Genomic DNA, 22,001 nt, shown 5'->3' with positions numbered 1-22,001 from the left:
TCACTTAACCTCAATTCACTGTTATGATCAATTTTCTTATTTCCAACACTTCTTTTTAATAAGTTCACATTTTAAGACCTCTTTCTTCCAGAGGACTCACTGACTTTTTAAAAAAATCTTTTCATTCTTTATTCTCTTTCTGCACAATGCCAGAGCTTCATAAGTGGTTTTCCCTCATCACTGATTTCATTTTCTATAGTTTCAATTCTACACTTCAATGTTTCTAATACTGATTTTAACTGATTTAATTTAAACCCCTTTATCACATGTAGCTTTTTTTAATTTCATCTGAATTCTTAGTAAAAAGGTTTCAACCTGTTTGTTTGTCTTCTCCCAGCTTAGATCTTCTATATGACAGAGTCTATGTTTCCCTTATTTTTAAAGAATACAAAACAATCTTCTAATGCTTGCTTACTTCTCTTTCCTGCTTATTGTTCCCATATTAAAGTATTTTCTATTTACATAACCTTGAAAAAGGAGTGGTATGACTAATCTTCAAGAGCTCCTGTAATCTAAGATATATGGTGATTCCTCTTTCCCTATACACCTAGTCGTTCTTATAATATTTCAGTCTGTACTGTATGTAGTTCACTGTTAAAAAGTGATAACTGACATCCTTGTCTTGTTCATTCTTGTAGTAGATATACCACAACGTTTCCAGGAAGCATACTTCTATCTTTTGAACTGATATACATATATTTGGTATCATATTAAGAAACTCTCCATCTATTTATATGTCATGGTGTGACTACATCAAGATGCTGAATTTTGTTAAGTGCTCTTTTATGCTTTTATGGAGAACGTCAATGGATTTTTTTCTCCCTAGAAGTATTGTGTGTGTGTGTGTGTGTGCTTAGTTGCTCAGTCGTGTCTGACTCTTTACAACCCCATGGACTGTAGCCTACCAGGCTCCTCTGTCCATGGGGATTCTACAGACAAGAATACTGGAGTGGGTTACCATCACCTCCTCCAGGGGATCTTTCCCACCCAGGGATTGAACCTAGGTGTCCCACATTGAAGGCAGATTCTTTACTGTCTGAGCAACCAGGGAAGATCCCCTAGAAGTATTAATATGATAAATTACATGAGCATGTGTGTGTGTGCATGTACCAACTTCCCAGTGATATCCAGTCTTTTATTTACTACAAACAGATTGGCTTGAGTAAGAATCACACAGTGTTGTTGCCTGATAATCTAAATAACACAGGATTATTCTTAGACATTATAAGGCTATCTATAGTATTTTCACTATAATAAATAGTGAATTAAAAACTAAAAAGTCCAAGAGACTTCCCTGGTGGTCAGCTGGATAAGAATTCACCTGCCAATGCAGAGGACACAGGTTCGACCCCTGGTCCAAAAGATTCCACATGCGGTGGAACACCTGAGCCCTGTGCGGCACAACTACTGAGCCCGTGCTCTAGGGCCTGCAAGTCCCAACTACTGGGCCTGTGTGCCACAACTGCTGAAGCCCACACACCTAGCGCCTGTGCTCCACCGGGAAAGCCACCACAATGGGATGCCCTTGCGCTGCAAGGAACAGTAGTAGCCCCAGCTCACTACAACTAGAGAGAGCCCGTGTTCAGCAATGAAGACTCAGCAGCAGCAAAAATAAATAAACAAATAAGAAACTAGAAGTCCACAATGCATTCCTCAGTCAACAAGGGATTTTTTTCTTTTAGCACTTTTTGTTTTACTGTCAAAAAGCATAGCCATTTCAACTTGCATATTGTTTTTCTCTACAAAAATATATTCGTATTTTTGATTGAACAAGTTCTTACATTTAATTATTAATTTCAATTTAATTAACTTAATCTACCAATCTATCATTAATTTGTTCTGAGAGTCTCCATGCACTTAATCTATAGTATTGCTTTTTCCTACTAGAATATCATGAAATTAACAAAATTTTGTTAGAAAGTGAGTAGCATATATATGATATTTTAATTTTTGTTTCTGGCTCTTCTAATGATCTGACAGTATCATCTTCAAAATGTAAAAATATGTCTATTTGTACATGAGCATTTGTACATGTACATTTGTATTTACCTAAATGACAAAAATGCTAAATAAATCATTTACTTGAGAGTTTATAAAAGTAAGAAACTGAATATAAACTAACCTAGATATATTTTATCTAAAAACTTCCCAGCAATTTCCTATTCCTGTGGATCCTCTCTGCTTCAAGAATCTTAACCAGATTACCCTAGAAAATGTAAAATAGCACTCCATGTGTTGTGTTACAAATATTTAAAATACATTAAACATATTTTGAGCTTACAAGAAAGTAGAAAAATCTCTGCAGACCAGTAAACAATCAGGAAGCTAAAAGCCAAAGTAGTAATCATGAGCTGACACTGGTTTGAGATATTAACAACTATGCGGTGTAGACAATGAGGCCATGGACTGAGCAAGGCAGGACTTAGAAGGGAGGACTAGAAAAAACAGTGACACTCAGGCAGTCACTCTTTGGTACCTTATTCCCTTTACCCCTCAAGTATTGCTTCCCTCTCTTTACTTGTACTGGACTTTCCCAGACTACTACCTCCAAAGCTATTTTCTCTTCCAAGTTCCTAAATTCTGGCCTTGCTTTTACTGGCTAACAATTATTTTCTATTAAAATTAAAGGTTTCTAATCACTTTCTATTAAAATTAATAACATTTATCTACAAATTGACAATAAAGGTATAACTGTAATTTCTACCAACAACCCTTTTCTTAATTGATGCATTCTAACAAGAAATGGAGGGGATAAGATGAATGATGTGGAAAAAAGTTAAGCATAGCAGCTAAAGATAACAGAGGGGGGAAAAATACAGTGTTCTTCTCCACTAGGCAGTATCTTCTGGACTTCTAGCCTCCAGATTATTCTGTCTTTATTGAATAAAGGCACTACCACCTACCCAGTTGTATGAGCCAGAAATTTAGAAATTATCCTTTCCTTTTCCTCAATATCCAACCTATAACCAGGTGATACCCATTTTACTCCTTAACTATTTTTCAAATCTATCCTCTCTGTATCCTATATCAAGTTTTCTCAACCTCATATCTATTGATATTTTAGGCTTGATAGTTCTCAGTTTTGGGGGGGCGGGTATCCCTGTACACCACAGGATGTTTGGGCAGAATTTCTGACTTCTACTATGAGATGCCAGTAGCGGCACCAACTCCTCCTTACTGCCGGGTGGTGACAATCAAAGATGTCTCCAACATTGCCAAATAGCTCCTGGTTTGCAAAATAGCCCCCAAGATGAGACCACTCCCTTATACCAAGTTATTATCATTTCTTGTTATTATCATATATTGTATATATAGCAATAACCTACTAGAGTGTCTCCCTGAATCCACCATATTACTGTACCCCATCCTATAACCCATTCTCCATACTATAACCAGAGTGGTATTCCAAATCCAATCTTACCAGTCCCTACTTAAAACACTTTAGTGGCTTCCCATTTCTCTTATAATAAAATCCAAAATCCTTATTATTGCTTTATAAGGTCCCAGTTCTCACTTCTCCAGATTCATCCTGTACCTCACTGTATACTACTTCCCCTTCATTGGTGTATTCCAGCCACATTGGCTAGCTTTCAGTTCCTCAAACAGGTCATTCTCTCTCCAATCATTGCGCTTTGCTTCAACCCTCTGCCAAGAAGGTTCTTCTCCCACCTCGCGTAACACTCTGAGAATAAGCAGAAGCTATTTTGAAAATAATAATAAGTATCCGGGGGCTAGAGATTAACAGCAGTAACCTAAAGGAAAAGTTGAATGCATTCTGATGGCTGGAAAAGAGGACATACTATATCTGGGATGGGGTAGAAAAAGATCAGTGATGACCAACAAGAAGGAAAGATAGAGGACAGTGTGTCAAAAGAGTCACAAAACCTACATTCTAGCCTCTGTTCTGTCACTCACTATCCATGCCATTTCTTTTTAATCTATAAACAGGAAAACTAACTTTTTTGTTGTCCACTTCTATGAGGTTTAACACATGTAACCACCAGTACAATCTGGATACAAAACAGTTCCAAACTCCCCCTCAAATTCTGCTGGCCTTTTGTAGTCAAACACCTTATCACTCCAGGCCCCTGGCAACCACTGACCCATTCTTTGTCCTACACATTTACCTTTTCCTGACATTCAAACTTAATCTTCCTAAGTCTTATTTCTTCACTCATGAAGAAACACACACACACACCAGCAGGAGATGGCATATATATATAACATATATACCATCTTCTTTATATTAAAATAGTAAGCTACTTATGATGACTGATTGTCTGCCATGGTTAAAAAACCTGGTGTATGCTAAGCATCCCATCTAGATTCATATTTAGAAAAGGCTTTCTTTAAATTTGTGGCTAATGCCCGATTTTTGGAATCCCGCATCTTGGACCTTCAGTCTCCTCCATACGGACGGCTCCATCTCAGATTTCTACGTGCTACCTTGGTGGGCCTGTAACTTTGTTTACTCCTACAAAGCTATGAGCTCCAGAATGTTCCTAACCTCTCCTGTGGTTGGCCTTCCTCAGTTTACACACTGCAGTAGCTTGAGCAGCCGCTGGCAATTTTCTTCTCAGCAGTCTTTGCTTGGGGAGTCATTCCAAGCTTGTTCAAGCACCTTGCTCTTTATGAACATAGCTTATCCTGAATGCCTAAAGGTAATACTGAAGATACTATTGAGTCAACAAGTCACAGGAGTAGAGTCAAGCCTTCTGTCCCCATTGATGATCTAATATGAAAAAACTCATTGCCTTGTCTCATAGGGCTGTTACACTAGTAAATCACAAGAATGAGATACAGAACATTATAAGGATTTTAATAAATGCATCTGAAAAATCATTCATAATTCTCTATAGTATAACAGATTACGTATAACTATAATTGTTTGAATAACTAGATCTTAAGGTATTGATGAACTAATTAATGTTTCCCTAAAATAAGGCATCTAATGGTATACAAGAGGAATCTAAACTTGGCCTAACCCTGCTGCTGCTGCTGCTGCTGCTGCTAAGTCGCTTCAGTCGTGTCCGACTCTGTGCGACCCCATAGACAGCAGCCCACCAGGCTCCCCCGTCCCTGGGATTCTCCAGGCAAGAACACTGGAGTGGGTTGCCATTTCCTTCTCCGATGCATGAAAGTGAAAAGTGAAAGTGAAGTTGCTCCGTCGTGTCCTCCTAGCGACCCCATGGACTGCAGTCTACCAGGCTCCTCTGTCCATGGGATTTTCCAGGCAAGAGTACTGGAGTGGGGTGCCATTACCTTCTCCGGCCTAACCCTATTTATATATTTTAATTAATGAACAGCTGAAGATATAGAAGCACAATTACTAAGCTTATAAATGTCATAGCTAGTAGGGGTAGCTAAAAATAATGTTAGAATCATACTTCAAAAATATCAACATAAATCAATAATATGGAAAAACATAGACAAATTAATAAGCTGAAATAGGAAGAAAAAAGAGATCAACTACAAAAATAGAGAAAGAGAGAGACCTAGTTTGACAGCAGCTCACACAGTAATATCTGGGCATATTAGTAGATTACAAATTCGCTATAAGTCATTAATGTGACATGACAATTTAAAAAAAAAACAGAACAAAAAACTCACACCACTACATTGCTCTTCTCAGGTTCAGTGATGAACTCCATGTCACCAATTCCAATGATCAACTCTCAACCTCATTTTTCACCTCCTAGCAGCATTTAACAAAGGTGATCATCCACCTTTTTTGTACCATTTCCCTTTTCCTTGTTCAACATACTCTTGGCTCTCCTACTCATTGGCTGCTCTTACCAGCTTCCTTTAGGACAGATGACTCCCAAATTTCTATCTCCAGTGCAAACCTTTCCTTGAAATCCAAATTTATATGCATCTGCCTCATAACCATAGACACCCCAGAACCCTACTTCCACCTCCTTTCCCAAATTAGCTTTTCCTATAGTCTTTCCCATTACAATAAACAGCCAAGTTACCCTTCCAATTGCTCAGGTGATAATCTTTGAGCCATTCTTGATCTTTTTTTTTAATAACCCATATTCATTCTATCATTAAATCCTTTTGACTGCGTGCAAAACCTGACTACCCTCACCACCTTCACTGCTCCGTCATCTGCCCTCAGGATTGTTACGGTCATCTTCTAAACAGTCTCCCTACTTCCAACCTTGAAACCTCACTCCCACAATCTATTCTCAATACTGCAGAGAGAACCTTTAAAAATACACATTTACTCAATATTCATTCTAAGACTATTTACTGAGATCGAATTATGTGCAAGGCATTATTTCAGGTGCTTAAAATATATATATATATGTGAAAAAAAGAGGTAAAAGTTGTTGCTCTCTTAAAGTTTTGTATCCTGGAAGAGCACAGATAATAAACTATAAATACAGTAAAATAAATAAATAAATGAAGTACATGGTAGATCCATAAATGCTACATGAAAAAAACAGAGCAGGTTAGAAGAAGCAGTGCCAGGGGAAATGGGATGGTTTGTAGATTCAAATGGGAAATGAGTCTAGGTGTCATTGGCAAAATAACCTTTGAGCAAAGACCTGAAAGAGGAAAGGACTTAACCATGCAGATATCTGGTATAATAGCATTCCAGTCAGATGTTAACATTCAGTTCAGTTCAGTCGCTCAGTCATGTCCGATTCTTTGCGACCCCATGAATCGCAGCATGCCAGGCCTCCCTGTCCATCACCAACTCCTGGAGTTTACCCAAACTCATGTCCATCGAGTCGGTGATGCTATCCAGCCATCTCATCCTCTGTCGTCCCCTTCTCTTCCTGCCCACAATCCCTCCCAGCATCAGAGTCTTTTCCAATGAGTCAACTCTTCGCATGAAGTGGCCAAAGTACTGGAGTTTCAGCTTTAGCATCAGTCCTTCAAAAGAACACTCAGTACTGATCTCCTTTAGAATGGACTGGTTGGATCTCCTTGCAGTCCAAGGGACTCTCAACAGTCTTCTCCAACACCACAGTTCAAAAGCATCAATTCTTTGGTGCTCAGCTTTCTTCACAGTCCAACTTTCACATCCATACATGACCATTGGAAAAACCATAGCCTTGACTAGACGGACCTTTGTTGGCAAAGTAATGTCTCTGCTTTTGAATATGCTATCTAGGTTGGTCATAACTTTCCTTCCAAAGAGTATGCATCTTTTAATTTCATGGCTGCAATCACCATCTACAGTGATTTTAGAGCCCAAAAAAATAAAGTCTGACACTGTTTCCACTGTTTCCCCATCTATTTCCCATGAAGTGATAGGACCAGATGCCATGATCTTAGTTTTCTGAATATTGAGCTTTAAGCCAATTTTTTCACTCTCCTCTTTCACTTTCATCAAGAGGCTCTTTAGTTCCTCTTCACTTTCTGCTATAAGGGTGGTGTCATCTGCATATCTGAGGTTATTGATATTTCTCCCAGCAATCTTGATTCCAGCTTGTGCTTCATCCAGCCCAGCGTTTCTCATGATGTACTCTGCATGTAAGTTAAATAAGGCTGACAATATATAGCCTTGACATACTCCTTTTCCTATTTGGAACCAGTCTGTTGTTCCATGTCCAGTTCTAACTGTAGCTTCCTGACCTGCATATAAGTTTCTCAAGAGGCAGGTCAGGTGGTCTGGTATTCCCGTCTCTTTCAGAATTTTCCACAGTTTATTGTGATCCACACAGTCAACATTAAGAATACATAAAATACTATTTTTTGATAGTATTCAACCTTCAATTGACCGCATGATGGGCTGAAAGATACAAGATTTTAACTTGCTATTTTTATCTATATTTTCTTATATTTTAATTCTTAAACAATGTCCTAATAAGCCACAAGTGCTTTTTCAGAAATGATAAATGAAGTATCAGAAACCACTTATGCAGGCAAGCTTTAAGTCTTTTCCCAAGATTCAATTAGGAATTTTTCCTTTCATTTCACTAGTTTTTTTAATGACCCATAAAAAGCAGTTAGAAAGGCCAGTATTTTTAATATGCATATCGAATACTCAGAGAAAAACTGCAAGTGCGTCAAACACAGGAGATCACCTGGATTTAGCATGCTAAAACATTTTCAAATACAAATACCGACTGATTTTTCAAATTAAGTTAGCTATAAAACCTAGGATAAAACTAAGTCATCAGATTTATTAACATAATAAAATGAGTACAAAATTATGAACTTTTAAAAGCTTATTCATTTCCACCTAATTGGATAAGACTAGCACAATGTTTGTTTTTACCTTCCGGTGGCCTGTTGGATGTTGCCACAACGACGACCCCATTTTTGAACAGATTTTCAAAAAGCTGTTTCAGAATCATGGCATCAGCAATGTCAGTGACCTATGGACAGCAACACACTTGTTTTATTTTAATTTTACTTCTGCTCTAACAAATTTGCTAATGGCTCATCTTTTTTTTTTTTTTTTTTTAATATGGAAGTGAATTCCAAGAGAAAAATTCTAATTATCATGAAGAAAAGAGTAGATAATTAAAAGCATGGAAGACCGTAGTCGGTTAAACTTGACTCTTCTTTTTTGCAAGCCTATCATTTCTACGCAAATTATCAAATGATTCTATGTTAACTTCTTTCATAGAACTACAGGTGGAAAGCACAGATAATTGTCCTAAACATTTAGGAAATCTAACTAATTAGAACTAACATAACCAACTCCCCCCTCATACTCCCCCTCCTACTCCCATTACAGCCTCTCTCCCCAAATAAAGAGGAGAGAGGAAAAAAGAGGGAAAAAAAAAAAAAAACACACAGGCTGTTTGAGATTTCTAACACCTTTCTGGCAAAGGTCCCTGAAAAGGTGACTTTAAATGGTCATGGGACTTTAGAAATAAGGACAAGTAGCCTGTGAGACAAAATCAGCTGCTGTTGAAAATAGAATGATATGACATAGATACTATTGTGCAATTGTTGCACAAAACAATTCAACAGATGGCCCATCACAAAAATAAGCAATTTCATTGTTCTTTTTAAGTGCCTTCTATTACTGTCCATGAATAATCAAAAGGCACTGCAGTCATTTCCAGCACAGCCAGCCTCTGCTAACCTTCACAAACACAAATATTCCTTCTACAAAAAAAAAACCAAAAACAAAAAAACCAACCTTATAAGAATGGTTAACAGGGTGCTGAAAAAAAAATAGCTTCTGACTAAAACAGAAATAAACAATGCAGATAAAACTATTTCATCTAAGTTAGAGATAATATGACCACTGATACTTTCTAAGATTATTTTTTAATCCACAATTAACAGGCAATCTTAATGATAATTTTTTTTAAAAAAGCTTTTTAAAATCACAAAGAAATACAGAAATTAGGGAGGGAAGGAAGTTGACTTCACAAATAAATATATAGTGAAGGTTGATATTAATTTTTGCACCTTACCCTATGAATATAATAACATGGTTTTGGCTACTCTCAGTGTAAAAATGTTCTGATCTTCCTTTAACAGCACATTTTAGGTAATCTCAATAAAACGTATTTTATATTCACAAAAATATATCACATAATATATATCACATTAACCATGTTAAAGTACACAGAAACTAGTGACATTTTTTCAAATTAGATCAAAATACTAAAAGTGACCGACTAAATGGTTGTAATACAACTAACAACAATCTGGGTGACAGAAGTCTAAATCACTTCTCTCTTTCAGCTGATACCTCACTCAAAAGTTTAATTATTTCCTTCCCACCTGAACAAAATCAAATCAAACCAGGATATGGGAATGTGCAGATCTTTTTTTTTTTTTTTTTTTTTGCTGTCTCAGGCTTTAACTTTAAACCATTAACTAAAAAAATTTGAAAAGACCTGAAGAATTTACAAAGTGGTGATTAAAATGAAAAGGAAAGTGGTACTGATATTATTTAATTTAGAGCTTAGGATCACTGTCAAATTTTGCTTCCGCCAAAACACTCACAGAGAAGGCTCTTTTCAAATGCTTAAACACCAGTGGCATTTCTGATGAGAGGACAGAACAAGCTTACAAATTTTAGAAGCAACTGCACTTTTAAATTGGATTCCCAATACACTGACTTTTAAAAAGGATGGTTATTAATTAAAATCACCCAATTTTAGAGAATAAAAATGATCATTTGACTATCTCACTGATTTTCTTGAAAAAAATTAAAATAGCTTTTGTGCCCTAAAGGTTCAGATAAGTGAAGGGACATTTAGGTTATAACACTGTGCAAAGGTTTAAAGTGGAAGTTGAAAAAGTAAGCAATAAGGACTGGTGGTTGAATTATAATTTGTTGTTTTTGTATTACAGAATGTTTTTGCTCTAGCAGAGTAAATTAACTTGGAGAAGCTATGGCTAATTAATAAAGCAGGAGTCACTTGGTGTAGCCGGGCGCCAATGCATACTCTTTTGATCTTGTCCTTGCACTTGTTCAGCTTTGCTGGGGAACAGTAATTTTACAGTATAAGTGAACAGAAGACAATTGGCCACACATTCTTGAAGAGCGAGCTTTTTCATCACCCAGCATTTCATTACCACCAGGAACAAAAGAGAAGGCTACAGATTACCACTAAGGGTAGTCTGCTAATACAGAGTGGAGACATTTCATTAGCATTAAAGAGAAAAGATTTTTTTATGACCTAGAGTTGCTTTCCATCATGACTCACTTAAGTAAAAAAAAGGAAAAAAAAAAATCTAATGGTTAATTTACATGTGTAAGTACTTGAGTCTCAGTCATCTACTGATTGGTACAGGGCCATGTAATGAGTGACAAACATAAGCATGCATTATTAGTAATTAGTATGAGCACAAAAATAAGCACCTATTTTTTATTAGCAGTTTTTAATAGCTTTCCTGTTTTATAAAAACGGTCAAAACTATTTTTTAAATGATATTGATAGCTTATAGAGGAGAATTTTGCATGATATTCTGCTCATCAGAATTCTTTTTTTTTTTTTTTGGACCATATTAGTAAAATATCTATCCAGTGTCCCTAAAAGAAACATGAGAAAACATTTTTAAAAAAATTCAGTCTCCTTCAGTATTCTGATATCTTCAGAATCATAAATGGCTTAATAATAAACATTAATATTCAAAGAGAATATAATGAAGACCCTAAAGAAAACTTTAAGGAAAACCTATTCTTTTATTTCAGTAATTATTAAAACACATAAAAATATTCTATCTAGACAAATATCTCAAACAAGAACAGTGCATTGGATAACAGGTAAAACTGAAATACTACGCTTGGTAAAACTGACCTTCTGCAAATGTAATCTGAATGCTACCAAAACATAATCTTAAAAAAGCCCTAAATTTAAGAGAAAGGAAAGAATATATTATTGTTTTTAAGCAACAATTGTTCCTATTCATCCCCCTATAAAATAAATATTATATTAATTAACACCATCTAATGGTCAATAATAATTAGTTAAAAATTAAGACCAGTAATAGGATTCAATTTTTAAAGTGAAGTGGTGATTGCAGACACACTGTCAGAGATTAAGGTGCCTAAAAACTGCACTAGCAAATCAGCAATGTATGTACTAGGCTTACTAGGCTTTAGGATAATTTCTACATTCTATCATTAAAAGATTTTCTAAAAACCCATCTAGTTCTAGGTCTATATATTTAAACATATAATAGAAGACATATAACAAAAAGAACATACAACATAGCCTTTATTACTAGTGAATAAGAGCACTGATGATGGATTCAAGAGTTACCAGCTCTGTAACCTTGGAAAAGTAACTCAACTTCTCTGACCCTTAATTCTCTCATCAATCCAATAAAGGCAGTAACAACAACGACCTTGCAAAATCATTATGATATAGTAAATCCTCAAGAAATGTTCATTATGACTGTTACCTCTGTATGTTATGTATGCGAGGATAAGACCATATGATTTTTATGTAACCGTTTAGAATTTTAGCTGTAGATGGAATGATACACAGCATAGCACAGTAGTTAGGAGCACAGGCACATACAGAACACTCAGTAAACAGTAGCTAATATTATTACAGCATATACTGATAGAATAAAAGCACCCTAATAAATAAATGGTCATTGAATCCAACAGTTAGTTCACAAAAGATGGATTTAACAGTAAGCAAATATATACAAAAAAGACCAACCATATTATTAAAAGAATATAATTAAAACAATGAGATCCCATTTTTCACCTATTAGACAAAAATGCTAAGATAATTCAGAACATTGACAGGAAAAAATGCAGGTTGTTATATATGAAGGAAGTGGGCTTAGTTGGGGGACTACTTCAATAACTTCAATAGTTATTAATTGATACTAAGATTTATTCATTCATTTGCTCGCTCATTATTATTTGTTCATTCATTTATACTCAAGCACTATTCTAGACATTTGAGATACATCAATCAGCAAAACAACCTTCGAGTTTACACTCCTGTAGAGAAATATGTATAATAAGTAGTAAACAATAAATAAGTAGAAATATGTCAGAGGTAATATATGTTATGAAAAAAAAGGATAGGGGTTTTAGAAGTGTGGGAGTCAACTGTATTTTTAAACAGGTTATTGGCCTTGTTAAGGGTATAACTAAGCAAAGATCTGAAGAAGTAAGAGAGTATCATGATGGACATGTAGGGGAGGCCATTCCATGCAGAAAGTGCAAAGGCTTAGCTTGTTTGTTCTAAATTGTACAGACGCTGGGGTCAGAGTGCTGGTGCGGCAATACTCTGAGATATCATTTTACCTTCTTGATTTTTAGAAAAGGAGGACAAGTAGAGACCTGAACTGGCAGTTAACCCAGTTTTGATGTGCTAGAAGGAGCTTTTCTAAGACCAGTGGAAGACAGTCCACAGGATACTGAAATTAGGAAATCTAGGCTCTGCTCAGTGATCAACTCTGCCCTCATTCTTGCCCTTATATTCTCCCTTTCCCTGGCTTTTCTCCAAAGTGAAAGTGAAAGTGAAGTCGCTCAGTCGCATCTGACTCTTTGTGACCCCGTGGACTATAACTTACCATGCTCCTCCGTCCATGGGATTCTCAAGCAAGAATACTGGAGTGGGTTGCCATTTCCTTCTCCAGGGGATCTTCCTGACCCAGGGATTGAACCCCAGTCTCCTGCCTTGCAGGCAGACGCTTTAACCTCTGAGCCACCTCTGTTTAGCGATCTGTTTAGGCTCTGCTCAGTGATCAACTCTGCCCTCATTCTTGCCCTTATATTCTCGCTTTCCCTGGCTTTTCTCCAAAAAGTATATGCAAATACTAGTCTTTTCTTGCATGCAGTGATAAGCTCCAAGGTTCAAGTTTGGTACTGCAGGGAAAACAAAAAAGCAAGACTATCAACATTTTTCATTCTAGAACATTCAGGCCAACTTTGCTCAAGGGAAGAGGGTAAACTCTACCATACTAGCATGCTACCCTGAAATACGGGAGCAAATAAAAGCAATCAAGTTGTTTTTCAGTCTCATTCTGTAGTCTTTCTGCATATTTTTTTCAGAACTCCGGTGAGAAACAAGTATTTGGTATAAAAACTGCGAATACCTATGGTTCCCTAATCTATGAAGAAAATAGGACTGGAAAAAGTAGGGAGCATTCAGTGAGTCTGAAAGTAAGAGTGATAAGGTTAGAGAGGAAGCAGGGGCTGGTGGGGAGCAGGGTTGAGCAAGGGGGATGACACCATCTTGAAAAGTGAAAGTCTTAGTCACTCAGCTGTGTCTGATTGAGTAGCCTGCCAGACTCCTCTGTCCATGGAATTTCCCAGGCAAGAATTCCGGAGTGGGTTGCCATTCCTTTCTCCTGCCTTATAATCCCATCTTATAATATATTCTGCCTTAGAGTTTAAGCCCTTTTAAGTTGGGTTTTCTGTTACCTGCAGCCAAAAGCATCCTAATGTATACCTCTTCTCTTTGCTTTTCTTGGGCTTTGGTTCATCAAGGTAAACCTCCTCCCATTAGAGGTAACAGATATTAAGGAAAATGACATTTCCTCACATTACTTTACTTCTATTCACTCTATCTGTTCTAGATCACAGGAAATTTTTTTTCAATACAGAAGATAAGAGCAAGACATAAATTGAATAATTCCTTTCTCATCAAAACTCTTGGCAAGAAACAGGAGATTCAGCTAAAGGAAAGGGCTTGTTTATACTTGAGATCCCAGGATGAAATAGCACTGAAAGCACCTCCTAGGAACTGGTGCCGGAAACTGGCCTGAAATTACAGGTTGCTTTGGAGAGCTCAGCAGCTGTCTAGGGAGGACCCTGGTACTCCTTCCGCTAAAGTGATTCAGCTACTTCCTAAATCTCTTTGTTCTTGGCTCATTACTAAGTGGGAACTTCCCTCTGTACCTTTTAGTTCAAATACACAAGAAAAAATGTATGACTGGCTTAATCACTAGGCCACACCACACAAGTCCACGGGTGTTGACAAGCTTGTAGACTAGCTACTCATAGATCAGATGTCCTGACATGATCCATGTGACTGTGGGACAGACAGGGTCCTATAGAAAGGAATAATGCTCTTTAAGACAACTGGGGTGAATGAGTAAATGAATGAATGAAGCAACTCCAGATAAAGTAGGAGATGACAGACAGCTGTGTCACATTCACTTTCTCTTTGTTAGCAGGCAACATTTTATAAGCAAGGGGTCTGTCTCCCTCTTGATCTCCTCTAATATATAATTTGAAAAATCTTTTCTGTTGCCTTACATTTCATTTACAATACTTGATTCATCTCGATAGATAGCTGCTTTTGTTTCCTTCTTCACAACCATGTATCAATTTTCTAAAATTTGAACTCAACAGAGAATATCCAGCAATCAGGCAGGTTTCTGTTAGGACCTCACTATGAGGATGGCAATATGATTTTCATGGGCCCTTTAACCTTCAGAAGACCTTTCTTCAATTAAAATATAAATTTATTTAAACATATATATAAATATACATCTATATACCTATAAATTACATTTTATAACTGTGTTGGTATAAACAAATATAGTACAGATACAGACAGATACAGGCTGGATTCACTATTGATATATTCATTTCTTCTCCAAATTATAAAAGAAATTATTTTCATGGGTCCCTTAAAGTATCATGGACTCTCAGCAATGAACCTGTTGTGCCTAGTATGTAATTTGGCCCTGCCTGGCATAAATCTTCTCAGGATCTTTGCACAACCAGATTTTTATCTTCTCCTAACATTCCTAAACAGTCCTGTCAATGGTCCTGCCAACTCTATTAGTTATTTCCATCATGCAGAATAACTATTTAATAGAATTAAGTGAAGTAAGGACACTTTGTAAGCTATGAATTTCTTAACAAAGTTTGGGTAATAATATACTTTAAAATTTTTAATTTCAATACCTTTAATCAAAAATTTAATGTGTTGAATACCTGATAACTGTGGCAAAAGAAGGTACTCAGAGTCATGTACCTAAAAGTTTCTTTTGTTTTAAAAAGCTGACACAACACAAGTAACATACAGAAGTAGTGCTTTGTTCACATTACTGGTTTCCCTGTTTCAGTAAAACTTCTGTTTCTAAGGGGGAAAAAAATTTAACTCTGTCGATTCAATTTTGTTTAGAGATATTTTGGTTAAAACTCATAATGAGAAACCAAGAGAGATGGCGTTCAGTGATTCATCACTGACTTGTTGAAGGCCACGTTAACTGTTAACTCGGTGCTATTTTTAGAACTAAATTAAGGCCCTCTCTTTCCGTAGTACACTCGTGTACTCATGTACCTCTTCAGAGCAGCTGAGGAACATCTCTTTCCGTAAGCCTTTCTTCAGAAGACCTTTGTAGTTCTACAATACAAAGGGTGAATGCGAATGCCAGGCTGTCTGAATATGACTGAAGGGAGAAAGAGGTAAAAATTCCTCCTCCCCAGATGGTTCAGTGTAACACCATTACTGGTTAATAAAAATTCTCCTTTCTCCTCTATCATAAACTGAGACCGTTGTGAGCTGTGTGTATTGAGTTGCTGCTACAGCTACTGCTAAGTCGCTTCAGTCGTGTCCGACTCGTGCAACCCCATAGACGGCAGCCCACCAGGCTCCCCTGTCCCTGGGATTCTCCAGGCAAGAACACTGGAGTGGGTTGCCATTTCCTTCTCCAATGCATGAAGGTGAAAAATGAAAGTGAAGTAGCTCAGTCCTGTCCGACTCTGAGAGACCCCATGGACTGCAGCCTACCAGGCTCCTCCATCCATGGGATTTTCCAGGCAAGAGTACTGGAGTGGGGTGCCATCACCTTCTCCAATTCAGTTGCTAGAGGAGACCAACTTGCCTCATTTGGGATAAAGGCATCCTGGCCATAGATCTACCCACTAACTCGCACAGAATAACAGGAAATAATGCACTACCAATTTAAATGCATAATTTCAGAGAATCTTAAAATTGGAAGAAACTTTAAAATTCAACCAGGGCAATTTCCTCACTTCATTACAAATACAGTGTGAGGCTTAGATGAGATGTATGACTCACCCAGGGCCTGCCTTGAGGTAAAGTGAAAAGTTAAAGTTGCTGAGTCATGTCTGACTCTTTGAGACCCCCATGGACTATACAGTTCATGGAATTCTCCAAGCCAGAATAATGGAGTGGGTAGCCATTCCCTTCTCCAGGGGATCTTCCCAACCTACAGATTGAACTCAGGTCTCCTGCATTGCAGGCAGAATCTTTACCAGTTGAGCCACGGGTAGGCATATAACTAACGTTAGTCCCCAACTCTTGAAAGTTCTCTGGGCCTTTATTCTAGGCAATCAGACACAGGAGTTTCTGCACTCGGGTCCAGAAATATTTTTTCAAAAGTTTTGGGTGTGATGCCCTGTTTTTAAGCTTATATTCAGTACTCACGGATTTATTTTGAGCTTATATTCAGTACATATGGATTTTTCTATTTTCATTCCAATAATCAATTGCACTTACGGTAAGCATCTTAGAAAAAGCATTTCAGAACTACCAAAAAGAACAGTCAAATAAAGAGAAAATAACTCTTAACCTAGAGACCTTGTATATTATTATTATTGTTGCTGTATTTTTACTGCCACTACTACTGTAACACTGGGATACAGAAGGATACAGAGGACACAGAACAAGCATAAGACTTTGCTTGCCTTGATGCGATAATTGCTCTCATAAGAAATAAAGACCAGGAAATAACGTATGACCAATTTAAATGCACAATTTCAAACCCTAAAACCAAAACGAACTTTAAAATTTCAACTCAACCACTCCCTTCCTTCATCACAGATAAGTGATGAGGCTTAAATGAGATGTGTGACTCCTTTATTTTTTATATAACACTTTAAAAAAAAAACTTCAAATATCTTTAAAGATATTATTTTGTAATCATAATATTATTTCCCCTACATCATGATGTAGGAGAAATGTGAATCCATTGATTAGAATATAGGGTAGGCAAGCTTCCTACAAAAGGAAGAATAGTAAACATTTTAGGCTTTGCCAGCCATATAGGCTGTCTGATGCATTTTTGTGTTTTTTTTTCCTTAATAATTTCATTTATTTATTTATTTATTTTTGGCTGTTCTGGGTCTTTTCTGCTGTGCAGGCCTTTCTCTGTTTGTGGTGAGCAGGGGCTATGCTTCATAACAGTGTACAAACTTCTCATTGCGGTGGCTTCTCTTGTTGAGGGGCACAGGCTCTAGGTGCATGGGCTTCAGTAGCTGATGGTTGAGGTTTCCAGGCTCACAGCACAGGCTCAATAGCTGTGGGCTGAGCTGCTTCACAGCACGTGGGATCTCCCCAGGCCAGGGACAGAACTTGCCTCTCCTGCACTGGCAGGTGGATTCTTTACCAATGAGCCAATAGGAAAGCCCTCTTTTCCTTTTTTTAAAAAATATAAAAATCTTTTTTTTTTCACTGGCCATACAAAAGTAGATGGGTCAATTTGCCCTGTGCAAGTCATGCTGTGCTGACTCAAGGACTAGATAACAAAATTAAAGTCATAAGAGATAAAGTATTAATTTATAAAAACTGATAAAATCAGGAACAGAATTGAAATACTCACACTTAACTCAGTATACCATTCTACATCTATGAAACACCTCTACCTTACCTGAAATTCATCAAAACATAAGAGACATGCTTCTTCACTAATTTCTTCAGCTATAGGAGCTATTGGATCGTATGATTTAGCCATGAATCCTGGTTTCCTCTTTGGCAAACTCTGTTTAAGGCGGTGTATTCCTTAAATGGATGAAATTAAACACAAATCAAATATTGTACTAAAAGTACATTTTAGACACCTAAGTACACACTTTTTAAACCTCTAAATGAAACAGCGTGAATATACAAATGAAGTTTAAATTTCACATATAAGCAAATATGATTACTGAGGCTGGTTGCAATTTCTCTACCTCAAAATAAGCTGTTCGCATGTTACTACATCCCCATGGTTGTAAGGACACTCTGTGATTATTCCATCTCCACTCTTCAGCCACTTTGGAGATGACAAAGTGACAGAACAGATGATTAGATGGTGGCTGATGGATCAACAGATGGATCTTAGCCCTGAGGACTTCAGGGATGCAGGCACAGGAGGTCACCCTGCCCTCTATGTCTGGCACATCTAATCAGGATGTTCCCTTACTTCCAGCCAGGCCCACTTCATTCACTATATGTTACTAAACGCTGAAAGTATTTGAAGAAAAGTACAATATTCCTGCCCTGAGGAGGTTACAGTATGGCCGGTAAACAAATAATGCAAAGATGAAATAATGTAAGACCACTGACAAAGCAATAAAGCATACATACAAGAACAAACTGAATGCCCGCATGCTAAGGTGACATGGAGGAAAGGGCCTAATCAAGAATACCCTGGTGAGACAGGTGAGGCTTTAATATTTCTTACTGATCCTTAGTAGAGGAAATGTCTGGCCTTCACAGAGTAACCTCTGTTCTCTGATTTGGAAGGAATGAATTTGTCTCTAGGACCAACTCTGGACACATTACTAATTATTTCAATATAGCACAAAACAAATGAAACTAAATAAAATCTTACTTTTAGCAAAAATCTAATTTTTTAGATTAAGAACTTTAAAATGAGGAAAATCACTTTGCAGTGTTTGGCCACTTAAAAATCACTTCTTTCAGATCATCAACTTACTTTGGTGAACGTCTAGCATGAAACCATGAAAATGAACACGTTTTTTCCTCTTCATTTCCACATAAGCATAAAACATGTCCATCACCATTGTTTTCCCTGTACCTTAAAAAAAAAAATACTATTAAACAGTATGTACTGATTGCTCTACCGATTGTTCATTAGCTTTGGGATAATGAACCCACACTCTGCTACTGGAAAACTTAACACTATGTTACTTTTTTTTTAAAGGAGTGTTTATTTCTTATGTTAAACTACCTAAAAATAAAATGTTGATATTATTCTTTTTTGTTAAAATCCTGTTTTTAGGAAATACATCTAGTTAGCACTCTGGGGACTATTTCCTCCAGAGAACTATGTTCATAACTGGCAAGATTTACAGATTATTTATCAGTCAGTATCTCTTCTGAAAGGCACCAGTATAAATCAAATAATTATTTTATTATTTAAAATAATAATAAATAAAATAAGTAATGGCCCTTACTTAGCATGAGAAAAAGTGTCAGTCACTCAGTCATGTCTGACTCTTTTCGACCCTGTGGACTGTAGCCCATCAGGCTCCTCTGTCCATGGAATTCTCCAGGCAAGAATATTGGAGTGGGTAGCCATTTCCTTCTCCAGGGTAAGTTCCAGACCCGAGGATCAAACCTGGGTTTCCCACATCCTAGGCAGATTCTTTACCATCTGAGCCACCAGGGAAGCCTGTGGAACTGTCTCAGGCACTATGGAAAATTCACCAGTAAAAAATAAGAAAATATAGACTAGCATCTAACATAAAAACTGCAAATAAATAATTGCTGTAGATTAGAGCTGGATAATTGACAATTATAATACTTTTTTTAAAAGCTGAGAATATAGGCTTTTGAAAGAAATTCAGATACAGATAACAGTTAAATTCAGATACAGTTAACCTTTATAATTAAATTATCCAACTTTAATAATTTTAAAGTTAAATAAATACACACTCTCTGAAACTTTTAATCACTATGATCACATTAGCAATCGAAGAATCAACAGCCTGAGCATTTAACAAGGCATGCACCGGAAGCCTATTCCCTCACAGAAAGCCCAGAGCTTTGAGGACACTGAAAGTGATCAAGTTCATTTCACACCCAGCATTCCCTAGCAGGCAGGCCAGGGAATGCTGGTCTTGTCTCTCACCCTCATGGCTTCCTCTACTATCCCTTGTACACTGTTGGTGGGAATGTAAATTGGTGCAGTAGCTATGGAAAACAGTATGGAGATAGCTTTAAAAACTAAAAATAGAACTACCATATGATCCAGCAATTCTACTCTTGGGCATATATCTGGAAAGAATGAAAACACTAACTTTAAAAGATGCATGCATCCCAATGTTCACAGCAGCACTATTTACAGCAGCCAAAATGTAGAAGCAACCCAATTGCCCATCAGCAGACAACTGGAGTAAGAAGATGAGCCCTATGTCACTCCAGATTTTAGCTTGCAGGCACTTTTCAGATTGCTGCACAGAAAGAGGTAAAATACCCAGGTCTAACTGAGTTGGGCTAAGAGATAAGGATTGTGGGAGTCCAAAAATGCAGGTGAAATTTGTGAGGCAAAGTGCCAGATAGAAGGCAGTTCTATAATGAAAGAGCCCCAGAAACCAACACGTGGGCACTCTTGAGTCTTTCACTGAGTAAGTTCACATGTAAGGTGATACCTCATAACGTGAGCCAAAGAAAGCTGTGAGATGAGCCATTTCCAGAGATAGTGATACATACAATGACTTGAATGATGGTTCACTGAATTATGCTGAGTAAAAAAAAAGAAAGCCAATCTTAAAAAGTTACAAGCTTTCTTATTTATATAACATTCTTGAAATGACAGAATTTTAGAAATGGAGAACAGATTAGTGGTTGCCAGGATGTAGAATTGGAGGGTGAATAGCTATGGTTATAAAATGACGGGCAATACAAGGAATTCTTGTGGTAATACAATTGTTCAGTACTTTGACTAAGGCAGTGGATATATGAACCTACATAGGTGAGAAACTGTATAGAAATAAATACACACACCTAAGTGAGTACAGCACAGTTGATGTGGAGCTCCCAGAAACAGAGGGCAAAGTGCATTCCTTGCACTATGCCATTTTATATAAGGGACACGAATATTGCCAAATTTTTATATCCTCGAGGACTACTGAAACCAATACCCTGTGGATACCTAGGGATGACTATATAATTAAAACTGGAGAAATCTGAATAGGATCAGTGAATTGAATCAATGTCAATATCCTGGTTTTGATATTTATACTATACTTTTGCAAAATGTTGCCTTAGCGGGGAAATGAGTAAAGTGCGTAGAGATTTCTCTGCATTACTTCTTATAACTCCATCTGAATCTATAATTATCTCAATGAAGTTTTCAATTAAAAAAAATACTTCAAATGAATCAAGCTGGCATGCAAGTAACTTATTTAACTACCTGTCACAATAAAATTCAACATATAAAAATTAGATAATCCTGGAACCCTCCTATACTTTTCAGTTCAGTTCAGTTCAGTTGCTCAGTCGTCCAACATTTTGCGACCCCATGGACTGCAGTACCTCAGGCCTCCCTGTCCATCACCAACTCCCAGAGTTTACCCAAACTCATGTCCGTTGAGTCGGTGATGCCATCCAACCATCTCATCCTCTGTCATCCCCTTCTCCTCCTACCTTCAATCTTTCCCAGCATCAGGGTCTTTTCAAATGAGTCAGCTCTTCGCATCAGGCGGCCAAAGCATTGGAGTTTCAGCTTTAACATAAGTCCTTCCAATGAACACCCAGGACTGATTTCCTTTAGGATGGACTGATTGGATCTCCTTGCAGTCCAAGGGACTCTCAAGAATCTTCTCTAACACCACAGTTCAAAAGCATCAATTTTTCGGGACTCAGCTTTCTTTATAGTCCAACTCTCACATC

General features: G+C 37.2%; 1 protein-coding gene across 2 annotated transcripts in view; it reads right to left on the bottom strand.

The window, feature by feature from the left end:
* Window positions 1–22,001, bottom strand: part of AFG1L (AFG1 like ATPase) — a 196,036-nt gene that overhangs the window by 119,592 nt on the left and 54,443 nt on the right. For both annotated transcript variants that reach the window (XM_044924365.2, XM_025294689.3), the window contains 3 exons: window positions 19,081–19,182; window positions 18,031–18,161; window positions 8,237–8,336 (listed from right to left, as the gene is read on the bottom strand). In XM_044924365.2, the coding sequence (XP_044780300.1) occupies window positions 8,237–8,336; window positions 18,031–18,161; window positions 19,081–19,182 (333 nt within the window). The remainder of the gene's footprint in view (window positions 1–8,236; window positions 8,337–18,030; window positions 18,162–19,080; window positions 19,183–22,001) is intronic.

The sequence above is a fragment of the Bubalus bubalis genome, chromosome 10 (assembly GCF_019923935.1).
Source record: "Bubalus bubalis isolate 160015118507 breed Murrah chromosome 10, NDDB_SH_1, whole genome shotgun sequence".
Classification (NCBI taxonomy): Eukaryota; Metazoa; Chordata; class Mammalia; order Artiodactyla; family Bovidae; genus Bubalus; species Bubalus bubalis.
Note: the sequence above shows the minus strand (reverse complement) of the source record. Positions and strands in the feature narration are given on the sequence as shown.